This window comes from Sinocyclocheilus rhinocerous, unplaced genomic scaffold, assembly GCF_001515625.1.
Source record: "Sinocyclocheilus rhinocerous isolate Xijiao unplaced genomic scaffold, SAMN03320098_v1.1 scaffold3825, whole genome shotgun sequence".
Classification (NCBI taxonomy): domain Eukaryota; kingdom Metazoa; phylum Chordata; class Actinopteri; order Cypriniformes; family Cyprinidae; genus Sinocyclocheilus; species Sinocyclocheilus rhinocerous.
In genome coordinates, this window is record NW_015641499.1 from 64,545 (window position 1) to 77,036 (window position 12,492).

The 12,492-nt window shown below is 37.6% G+C and overlaps 1 protein-coding gene across 1 annotated transcript; it reads right to left on the bottom strand.

Moving 5' to 3' along the window:
* Nucleotides 1-232: 232 nt before the first annotated feature.
* LOC107755171 (germ cell-specific gene 1-like protein) lies at nucleotides 233-9,154 on the bottom strand. Its single transcript, XM_016571877.1, has 5 exons — nucleotides 8,854-9,154; nucleotides 5,633-5,680; nucleotides 4,603-4,755; nucleotides 879-990; nucleotides 233-459 (listed from the first exon to the last, which is right to left on the bottom strand). Exons 1-5 carry the CDS (start codon nucleotides 9,152-9,154, stop codon nucleotides 246-248), a joined length of 828 nt encoding a protein of 275 aa, XP_016427363.1. The 3' UTR covers nucleotides 233-245.
* Nucleotides 9,155-12,492: the final 3,338 nt, after the last annotated feature.

Sequence of the window (12,492 nt, forward strand, 5' to 3'; positions counted from 1 at the left end):
TTAAAAATCAGTTATCAGCATATGAATAAGGTTCACAATAACACAGTGAGTCTTGTCAGAACAGAAGCAGCACTGCTAGTTCAGTCCATATCCTACTCTGTTGACATAAGCCCTATGATATATGATATAAATGCACAAAAAATGTCCGTGTTCAAGAGGAGCAGCGTCCTTCATGTATTTTCAGCAGTATTCTCTGTCCCAGTTGTCCAGTATTGTGGGGTTGAAGCAGGATGGTTCGCTGCTATTTACATACAGGGCAACGTGTTGGTCTGCTTGCTCTTGCACTGAAGTGATGTCCATAAGTCTTCTGGCACGTCCAGCTCCAGGATATTCTGCTTGATGCGCTGATTCTTCTCAATGGTCCTCCGCTTGAATTTAAACTCAATGATGGTTTTGGTGTAATGGTTTAGAGCCGTGACTGCCGAGCCCATGCAGGTGCCAAACGAGCCCCACGCCAGACTGACAGAAAGAGTCGAGGAGCATGATAAATTATCATATGTACCATTATTACCATGCCTTAAAATAAATAAAATAATATTTAATTTAAACTTTTTAATTTTAAACATTTTAGACATTACCGAGATATGCACAACATTTATAAGGGAAAGTGCATATTTTTGGTGCTGTCACTGTTTCTTGAAGTTTTTCATCATTTTAACCATTTATTTATTTAATCAATCATTTATTTATTTATTTATTTATTTGTGCAGTGGTTACTATTTTTCATAGAGTGATGTTTGATGAATTGCATTAAAACCAATCAGTTTGGTCTGCAAACATCATAAGATATATGAATTGTAATAATAGTATATGGAACCCACAATATGTAAAAAAAAAACGTGGATTTTTATTTGTAATGTGTCATATGTTAAACTCACAGATAGGACCAGCTGTAGTCCCACGTCTTAGGTCTCCAGTCTTCTGGACCCATCTGGACAGCCAGCTGGAAAGCTGTGGTGAACATCATATGTGCAACCATCCCGAAAAGGCCTGGGGCACAGAAAAATTACAGAGCATGTGTTGTCATTTTTGCCTTGATCCTCAAGATGTCGGTATACATTTCAGTATAATGTCTATATAAAGAATAAATTCTGTCCAGTTGCAGAACCAACTGAAAAGCGCACAGTAACACTTAGTGCCTTTTTAATGGGACAGATTAGCTATGTTGATTATAGGTTGAAACCCATTAAACGTTAAACAAAATATCAAAAGTGAATATTTCAGAAGACCCCCAACACTGCTGCCATGCACATATGTATCATATGGCAGGTGCTGCTGTGCATCGAGTGTGTTGGTGAGCATTCCTACAATCATCAGGATTAGTGCAAATATAGGGGAGGGAGGATGGTCTCCGCTGGCCATGTCACGTACCAAAACCACTAACCCCCACACCAATCCGATTACAGCACAAACCACCAAATCCCCACGCTGTTGGGACAGATCCCTCATTCAGACCAGAGCAGACAGGCAGCTTCCTGTCCAGAACAACCTCTCACCCACCCCTGCATACATTCACTGCAAAACATCTTTCTCTTAATCATGTTTCCTTTTTTCCTTTTGTTTTTCAGTAAAAATATTGAAATATTTGCTTTACGCAAAAATTGTGTAATATATTAAGACCGTACTTTCCAGAGAATATTTATGCTTAAATTAAGATTATTTTTGTTTAAATTAAGATTCAGGACATCGATACAAAAATTGTACAGTGATTTCGGTCACAGTTTATTTAAGTTCCAGTTCTCGCTATTAACAAACAATTGACTATGACTTTTGCCTTAATAAACTCTTAATTTGCTGCTTATTAATAGCTAGTAAGGTAGTTGTTAAATTTATGTGTTGGGTAGGATTAGGGATGTATATATGGTCATGCAGAATATGTGCTTTATAAGTACTAATAAACAGCCAATATGCATGCTAATAAGCAACTAGTTAATAGTGAGAATTGGTCCCTATACTAAAGTGTTACCGTGATTTAAAAAAAATTTTGCACATTTTTTTCCCCTCTACATTTTTCTGTATACTCAAACTGACAAAAAAGGTTTAGCATGCAGTGTCAATGTTGGCCATTAGTGGGCGCAACGATTTTTTGATGCATTAAAAAATTTTGCACATTTTTTTTCCCCTCTACATTTTTCTGTATACTCAAACTGACAAAAAAGGTTTAGCATGCAGTGTCAATGTTGGCCATTAGTGGGCGCAACGATTTTTTGATGCATTAATTTGTTGTTGTAAGCAGCCCTGAAGTGCAGAATTCCTTTCTGCTGACATCAAACAAACAAACAAATATATACGTAAATGAATTTTTATCCATTTAAATGCACAATAAAGAAATAAAAAATCTTGCAGAACATAGTCTCAGGAAGGCAGTTTTTCCACCTTGTCCTTCCGGGCTAGTGCGACACTGCTCCGCTGATCTCTGTGGCATCGCTGACCCATCATTGCTCTCTGTAAAGTGTTGGGAACACTTGGAGTTGGATTTGTGCTGTATAATCTCATCTCTGTTTCACAGCTGGGGCTGACTGGCAGGAGTTGAACTAGCAGGATTTTTAGCTTTTCTGGCAAATGAGCATTCAAGAGGGACTAAAGTTCCTCTGTCTGTATGTGCCGAAAATGTGAAAGCAAGAAGGATAAATGGACATTTGTTGCTTTTCTAGGGAACACAGTATAATTACTGCACTTACTCTGCAGTAATTATAGGAAAACATAATTTTCAGAATTGTGTACAGACTCTAAGAAAATTCCATAAATATAGGGCCTAATGTACTGGGTTATCATGAAGGAATTTTCTGTTTTGACATTTTTTAGGGTTAAAGGAAATGTCCATAAACTTGCAGTTGTGTTTTAGTTTCAGGGTCACATCATGGAAAACAGGATGCTAATTGCTCTTTCACAACACTTTGGATGTACAGTGTAGGCTGCAAAACCTATGACGTGTTATCTATCAGTGCATTAAAGTAATAGTTCCCCTAAACATGAAAATTCTGTCATCATTTACTCACCCTCAAGTAGTATTTAAGAATCTAGGGATGATTTAAGGATCCACTGTCTCAGGATGCTTAGTCGAGTAATAAAGAGCATGTACAAGTTGACAAAATAAACTTTATAGTAAATACGGTGGCCAAAATTGTCAGAACACTTGCCATATTTATGAGGTTTCCTTTGTTTTTGTTGAACTGGCCATTACAATACCCATAAAACTAATTTGCTGAAATATTGCCGGAACTACCGACGGAAGGAACCTGCTGGAACATTGAAAATGATGGACTGGCCCCCTCAAAGTTCAGACCTCAACCCCATCAAACAAATTTGGGGCGATCTGGAAAATAAACTGGACAGATCTATTGTACATTCAAAGGAAAGCCTTTGGCTTGAGTTGCAGAAGGCATGGGATTACATTAGTGTTGAAGTTCTCAGGGAATATATTGACACTATGCCAGAGTGATGTGCTGATGTAATTGCTGCAAAAGGTGGACATACCAAATATTACAGTTAAAAGTGGATAAAATAACAGTACGACTCACTTCATCTGATATTTGTTGTGCTCAGAGCAACCATCTGCATGTTTCATGAACATTATGAAATGAAATCATGCTTTGGATGCAAAAAAGGTCAATATTTTCAGATCTGTCAGATGTTGTAACAATTTTGGCCACCACTGTACACTCTATAAAATGCTGGGTTGTTTCAACCCAACGTTGGGTCAAATATGGACTAACCCAACTTTTGGGTTAAAACTTTAATGTAAAAATTTAACCCAACTGTTGGGTTAGTCCATATTTGACCCAATGTTGGGTTGAAACAACCCAGCATTTTTTAGAGTGTATATATATATATTTATTCAACAGTTTCTTCTCTTCCGTGTCAGTCTTCGACTCGCATTCACGAGAATACCACAACGCATGCATGTGCATTCCTCACACCGAAGAGAAAAAATTGTTGAATAAAGTTGTTATTTTTGATTTCTTTGCACACAAAAAGTATTCTCGTAGCTTCATAACATTACGGTTAAACCACTGATGTCACATGGACCATTTTAATGATGTCCTTACTACCTTTCTGGGCCTTGAACGTGGTAGTTATGGTGCGTTCAAGTCATATCGGATAGATCGTATTTACGAGTTGAACGCACATGAACGCCACCACAAAGTCGTTATTACGAGTGGGAAACTCGAAATTTTCTTTAAGCCCCGAGTTTCCGAGTTGGGGGCGTGTCAATGAGAAACATGGCGGAATCGATGGATGCAATGTCTGTAGTTGACGGTAAATTTTTGTTTAAATTGATAATTTTTAGTCAACTCGTAAGTACGAACGTCCCAGGAGGACTTGAACGCAGCATTCCATTGCTGTCTATGGAGGGTCAAAAAAACAAAAAACAAAAAAAACTTGGATTTCATCAAAAAATTTCTTAATTTGTGTTCTGGAGTTGAACGAAGGTCTTATGGGTTTGGAACGACATGAGGGTGAGTAATTGATGACAATTTTCATTTTTGGGTGAACTATCTCTTTAAACTAAAGGCAAAACTGTTTATTTAAAACTAAGCCCTTCAATATGTCCCGTCCCAAAATAACTCATCGGTTTTTTAATTTATAGAAATGAGTTACCTGAGAGAGCGGTGCACAGTGCTGCAAAGGCATTGAGCTTGAGTCTGTTTATCAAGTTAAAGCATGGACACATCTCTATCACCATCAGAGCTCCACCGGTGAACAGCAGAGCAATGTACAGACACTCAGCCACAATACACAGCCAGAGCACTCCTGAGAAAGAGACAGAGAGAGAGCTGATATATCTTGATTATCATCCGAGACACTGATGTCCTGTTGCTTTTACATTAGCATTGACCTTTATACATCATTTCAACTTTATTTACATTCCATCTGTATATATTAACATAAACATATGCTTTCATAACAAGGTGACTACTACAAAGCATAAAATGCCAGCAGGAATACAGAGCAGAGCTAATACAATATCTGTTATTAATATTTGTAAGTTTATCAGATGTAAATATTAAACAAGCTACCGTAGTAATAGTTTCTTCAATATACGATTAGCATACATTCATGTTTACCTCCTCTATTATTGACGTTTTAGACAATAGATATTTATAATGGCAATAAAATGATGTGCTTTTTTCTTGCTTAACTTATTTTCTAGGACACTTTCATACAAAGATAATGTTACAAAGATAATTTAATGCACCTTTAGGCTACTTCAGTTGCTTAACTCTTAACGCCCTCACAAGTATATCCATGTTCACACGCACTCTTGAAAAATTACCTTGTGTACAGTGGTGTGTTTAGAGGATTTGGGGGCCCTACACAAGTGGACAATTGGGGCCCTCACCTCAGTTGAAATAGCTTTCTTTTTGGGGGCCTCCTGGCACGTGGGGCCCCACGCTACTGCTTGTGTAGGACGTGTTTGGGTGGTTTTATTGTGTGAATTTATTAAAACCAGTAGCTGTAATGGAACTGTGTAAATTCATTTTAGGGTGACAATACAGAGAATTTAAGATTTGATCAGCAATCAGTAATAGAGGATAATCAGTAATATCAGTAATAGAAGATCATTTGTGAAGGATAATGTATGTTTGTTGTTCATATGAATAACATGTAACACTTGTTACTTACCCACCTCTTTCATGATCTGGTGCGATCTCTAAAAAGCTCCTACAGTTAAAACCTATAAAGAGAATTTTTTTGTAAATAATTGCTACTGTCTCAAAATGAGCATAAACAAAGGGATTCACATTCAATAAAACTGAACAACAATATTTATATTATTTAGTTAATTTATAAATAATAAATGCTAATGTTCAATGTTAATTCATGCTTGTTTATTATATGTAAACTAACGCTCCCTTTCATAGGTTCACTCAATGCTGCTTTAGTAGCCGATGCTATGGGAACACCCTCAGGTGTGACGGTTGTCTGAACCCCATATACAGAGAGAATTGCAGTTTGAGGATGCTGATGGAGGAGCATATCATAATGCAAATTTGGCCGTGAAATTGGTTTGTCACTATAGATCTGAAGGGTGTTTACTTTCATATTCAGATCAATCAGAGAAGTTTCTCAGGTTTGCTTTAAAGCTTACCAATTCTTCCTGCTTCCTTTCAGCCTAGCCTTAGCACCTTGCCCAATTACAAGGTGCATGGATCAAATGGCTCCATGTATGGCATTTGTGTGCAGACCTTCCTTTTCCATTGGCTAACTGTAGCACATTCTGGGGACTTGGTGTCAAGACTCTGTTTTTGATTCATAATTTTGAAGTCTAGGGTTGAGGATGGATCCCTGGAGGAGTGTCCTACTGCAGAGCCAGCAGACCATGTTTTTAGGGACAGTATTAGCCTTAAACTCGATGCAGACATGGCTGACTCCTGCTTGTGTTCAGTCGTTTCGTACCTGTCTCTCTGAATATTTTCAGAACAGGACAGGATGTCAATGTGAGTCTGATTTGCAGATTTTTGGGCCAGCTGCTTCACCAGTGATTCTTCTGGGCCTGTTTTGGAGAAGAAACTCAGGGAGTTCATCCCTGTTGGCTTTCTCAGTGCGTGAGGGCCACATGCAGATGCTATGAGACCCTCATCATATGGACACAACGCAAGCTTGTGATTCGAGGTGTTTCTCTACGCAGAGTCTGTAAACGCGAGTCAAATCCCTCACTAGTAGGCAGGAATGTGGTCTACTAATGCTTCCAAACCATCAAAGTTTGGATCGGTGGGCATATCTCATTGCACATGAAGATGGAGATGGAGATGTTGGCATTGGTCTTTCACCTTGGCTGACGGTGACCATTTTTGATACATGGGCTCCCTCCACTAGGAGGTATTGTGCTCTCAAATGGAAGCTATTTGACTCTTGGTGTGAGAATGACAACTTGCTGGTTCAGTGCTGGAGTTCTTCAAGGAGTGTTTTGTCTCCCAGTTTATGCGGGGGACAAGATGGTTGGTACTCTTCTGGCATGTTTGTGTTCCATCCTGGGAACTATATGTGGTTTTAGAAGGGCTCACTAGGTCTCGGTTTGAACTGTTGGAGTCAGCCCTGAGAGGTTTCTGACTCTCAAGTTGGTTCTGTTTATGGTTTTAACATTGCAAAAGTGTATCAAAAATGTGATTTCTCTCGTCTATGAGCCGCATAGTTTAACTTCATCTCTAAGTCTTAGAGCAGCAGGTTCCCATAGAGTGAACCTATGAAAGGAAACATCTTGTTTACATGTGTAACTTTAGTTCACCGAATAAGTTCCCTTACACTGCGTACTTTGTTATTGCTTTATTCCTTCATCAAAATCTGAGGAGAATAAATTTGAGTCTTTTCATATGGGCCTGGAAGTGTTCTCATAGTGTCAGCTACAGTCTGACACAGCGTCTCGTTCCCTTTTCAGGGAACCTGAAGATTACATATGTTAAGTTAAATTTACAGATGTTAAGTTAAATTTAGGGTTTAGTGTGTGCAGAAATCAACATAAAGCAAGATTAATAATAGTGCCATTATTCATTGTAATGTCATGTAAGAATTTATCGTGATGTGTTACCAAAATACAGGTGTATTAACATAAATCAACCAAAAAGGAGTGTTATTCATTGATAGTTTATATTAACTAACGCTTCTCTTCAGTGGGGCGTGTCAACACAAGACATGTGAATTGACCCTTTGCCGGGAGCTTGATTGACAGGCGATCTGATCAATCATAATGTCTAATTTGCCAATTTGTCCGACAAACAAACCAGACAGGAGAGTAGATTAATATCGGTGGACTTGAACTTGTAAAATGGTGTGTACTGACATCTTTCCGCAGTTGAAACAAGTTACCTTCTGATGTTCATTCCTGTTTATTTCGTGCTATAGTAAAAATGAAGAGATGTTTGGTTAAACTGAGGAGCTACAGCGATCTGTCACGACACATTAAAGAGCCACAAAACGGTATTTAAACAGCATAGCTTGTTGGACATAGCAGGGGGACAGGTCTTTGCAAAGGGTCAGCTGCTGCCTAGGACTTCGTATATGTCTGAGAGGTGGTCTTATTCAAATTGCTAGCTATCAACAAAGAAACCAGCTGAAAATTGAAACAGCTCACTGCATGACACAGTTTCAGACTCAGACAGCCCATGACAAACTGGCTGCGCGTTTTCTGTTCAGCTGGCAGACACACCAGAAACCTAACTAAAAAGCTAAAAAAGTGAAAAATTCATTAGATGTCCCATTTAAGAAATGCATTAGTATATGTACTGCACAAGTTAACATCAACAAAGTTTAACTAATGCTGCATATACACATCTTGTTCACTGTTAGTAAAAGAATCGTTCACCCAAAAATGAAAAAAAAAAGAATGAATTTCTTACTTCTCTTGAACAGAAAATAAGATATTCTGAAAAATGTGGGCAACCAAACAGTTTCTGGTCCCCTTTGACTTCCATAGCATTTTTTCTTACTGTTTGATTACCCACATTCTTCGAAATATCTTCTTTTGTGTTCAACAGAAGAAAGAAACTCACACAGGTTTAGAACAAACTGAGGGTGAGTAAATGATGACAACATTTTAATATTGGGTTAACTATCTCTTTAACTATTTCATTAACTGATGTTAACAAACACACATTCATTTCTCCTGAGTCCAGTCCCAGAGCTGGAAAATATACTACTCTAGATGTTCTAGTACTGACTGAGTATTTGGCATTCGTAAGTCAAGTCTTTGATGGGATACTGTCTGTTGCCTTTTGACAAAAGAAACACTGTCCAAACATGCTTTCACTTTTACCAATCACTAGTGGAACCTTCTCCTACTATATTCTCCTAAATTACAACCCCTTGTGCAGGCAGTCCAACCATGAGAAAGAGCCAGTGATGCCGTCTTACCTATTAAGTCCACGGTTTGTTCGCAGGAGAACCAGATTCCTGCGTGGAACTTCCTCATGAGAAACTTCTCCTCTCCGGTCTCGTAGATGTACTGCACCAGCCGCGTGTCACTGATGTTGGAGCTGTTAAAGCGGATGCAGTACGTCTGCTTGACTTTGACCGGCCCCATGCAGAAAGGCTTCACTACCTTCCTGGTCCCCTCACACCAGTAGTTAGTGGTGACGGCCGAGACCGCCAAGGCGAATGCCACGTAGTTGAGCGTGAGAGCCAGGGATGCTCTCTGAGCACGCTGTATACCCATAGTGCTCCAGGAGGCACGAGGAGACAAGCAATCCTGGCTTCGAGGACCTTGCTTCAGACATTCAAACGTTTTGCAATTGGTATCTTCAGGATTATTGGGTTTCGCTGATCTGTACTTTCTTCTCCTTGATAGACCAACTGGATGAGCGCAGAGATTTCACAAATGACAGCTGCTCTACTTCATACTCTAATGCTATCAGGCTCTTATGTTTCGCCCTAACTAACCCTACGGTCCCCCTCCCAACCCATGATTCCCCTCCCCCCGTCCTTTTCACTGTTATCAATTCAAAGGGCAAATTACATGTGAGACCTTGGTTTTGTTCGTCCATCTAAACCAGTAGCTTATTTTTGTGAGCATAGCAATAAAACAGATTATCAATCAGATTATTCTTCAATCTGATGCAGGGCTGTTTGCCAGCGTCTCAGTGGAAACTTCCCCCATTTTTCAAGACTGCCTTTCAATGAACGGCAACAGATTTATGAACAATGATTTACAGTAAAAAAGATAAAGATAAACCTGTACCATCTTTGAAGCTGTGAAGAAACTCTTACATCTGTTTGTGCATGCAAGAACTGTTGCATTGCACACACACACACACACACACACAGCTTATATATATGTGTGTGTGTTTGCACACAAAGCAAATCCTGTCCTATTTGACAGCTGGATAATCGATGCAGGATATTTCATACATATATAGGGAAACAGCTGTGGGAAATATGTTTAGGGGCTGACAGATGTCAGCATAAATGAACTCTAGACCAAGCCCTCAAGGGCTTATGTAATAAATTTTAATTTAACATTTATTATTCAAGAATGTACAAACTATCCAGAGGAGAATTAAGAGATCAGCATTGCATTTTTATTAAATGCTTAGATATTTGTTGTTATTTACTCACCTTCATGTCTTCTGTGGAACACAAAATGAGATATTTAGCAAAATGTCCATGCAAAATATCATACAATGAAATTCCAATAAGACTTTAGATTAGGAAACACATATTTACTATTAACTAAGAGTTATTAACTAAGAGTCAATAAACTCCCAATTTGCTGCTTATTAATAGTTAGTAAGGTAGTTATTAGTTTAGGTATTGGGAAGGATTAAGATACATGTATCTAAAATATGGTCATACAGAATAAGGCATTAATATGTACTTTATAAATAGTAATAAACAGCCAATATGCTAGTAATATGCATGCTAACAAGTAGTTAATAGTGAGAATTGGTCCTTAAAATAAAGTTTTACTGAAATTCCTTTTATGTAAAGATTTTGTTTTACTCTTCTCCCAGAGCCAGATTTTTCATCTTAAACTAAACAAACGATGAAAATCCATCAGAAAAATGTGAATTATAAAATAGTAAAAGTGTGATAATTGGAAATAAACCAATTCAATGTTAAATATCAATGTATTCAGCTATCCCACATTTGTGGCATTATTTATATAAATTCTTTTGAAAATTAATGTACTTGTTCATCAAGGAGACAACAATGTCTGTAAACAGCTTAAGATGAAATATGAGCTGTGAATAAAAATCAAAGTAAATATCATCTAAGCAGAATACGTTTGGTTATCATTTCAAGTTAAGCTGTAATTTTGCCAAAAGTGTAAGAATTCACATTTAATACGGCTTTGAGCCTTGCTCACCCATTTTTTGCTTGCACTACATAGCCCGTAGTAGATGAACAAATCTATATGTTACAGTGATTGAGATATTATAGGTACAGCGGAGTATTTTTATTTATTTATAAATTTTTTGTAAATAAAAAAAAAGAGTTCTGGCATGAAACTCTAGATGGCGCAGTCTGATAGGTCTAACTCAATCTGACCTAATGACATCATTATCACATGGCACAGCTGATTGGTTCTCTCCTGTATCGGTAGCCAATGAGCTCGCTGCTCAACATTCAAATATATGACTAGTGCTTGCGTAGCAGTTGCAGCTTGCTTCAGAAACCCTCCACCTTCCCCAGCTCCACCTGTATAGATCTGCTACGAGGTGATTTATGTACGCTATATGGGGGGTATTTCATGTATGTTATATTTGCAGCAGCAATATTTCTTACATGCTCACAGCAGCATGTTGTGGATGTATTGGCAGTAGCAAGTCTCGGTACTTGCTCTGCCGCAGCAGCAGCAGCAGCGTAGCAGATCTATTCCGCCAAGACCAAATACATTAACATTGTCATGTACATTACCATGCCAATCCCTCCGAGAGTCGTCATGACAGAACTTACATTTTAATCTGTTCCTCACAAAAAGCTATCGTATGATTTCTGAAAACTTGGAATATAGTTGCAATGTTGCAAGGCTGCATTGTTCTTTGGTAGTGGTGCTTTTTGTAATTTCAGAGCTTGACAGCACTTAATGTTCATTCACTCCTGAACAAAAGCAACATGCACATTCTGCTGAATGTTTGCTTTTATGTTCCAAAGAAGTCATGTAGGTGAGTAAATGATAGCAGAAATTTCATTTGTTAAACAATACAATACAGTAGGCTATAATAATTAAATTTAGGATTTTTTACCCCAATGCCATTTCATATGAACAGGTGACAAGGATGCATCCTACTCGAGGATAAAGGTTGGAAATATAGGGGGGAAAAAAGGAAATTACTTTTTTTTTTTCTCAGAGGTGCCGTTGAACAGGAAATGTCAGGACTGGATTAAGGTTCATAATATCAAAGAACAGTGGTGGATGTTTATGTAATATGGAATCCAGAGGTTTATCTGTTTCTGGATATTTCATGCTTTGTCACAGAGATATTCATTTTACAGAATGTAATATTTTATTACTTCTACCTAAACAGATTTGCTTTTTTTTTTTTTTTTTTTTTTTTTTACATGAAGATGATAATGGTATCATTTACAAACAACGTGCACTTGAAACGCCATTTTTCAGGCCCCCAAAATGCCATTTGTTGGGTAAATGAACAGGCAAAACAAAAAAATTTATAAATTTTTACTTGAAAATGCTGTCATGCAAACACCCCCTAATTCAGCTTTGGCTTAGTTTGGAATTATTCTCTTAAGTGAAGCAAAAACAGGCAAGGTAGCTCACTATTTTGTGTCTAAAACAAGTTATTAACTTGTAAACTTTTTGAACGCTTTTTTCCACCTCTACAAAGTGTTTGATAATGTATAATAATAATAATAATAATAATAATAAATCACATTAAAATATACAAATTAAATGTAATATAAAAAATGTAATGTATGAAATATACACATTAAAATACACAAATATATATTAAAAAAACACACAGGCGACAGATCCACAAACATCTTTTAAAAGGAGTTTCAGATGCATTGAGGATTATCTGACATTTGATGAGG

Coding starts and splice junctions, on each gene's coding strand:
- LOC107755171 (XM_016571877.1), bottom strand. CDS start 9,154: ATGGGTATACAGCGTGCTCAGAGAGCATCCCTGGCTCTCACGCTCAAC. Junction 5,681..8,853: donor ACAAACCGTGGACTTAATAG/GTAAGACGGCAT, acceptor TTCTCTTTATAG/GTTTTAACTGTAGGAGCTTT. Junction 4,756..5,632: donor CGCACCAGATCATGAAAGAG/GTGGGTAAGTAA, acceptor TCTCTTTCTCAG/GAGTGCTCTGGCTGTGTATT.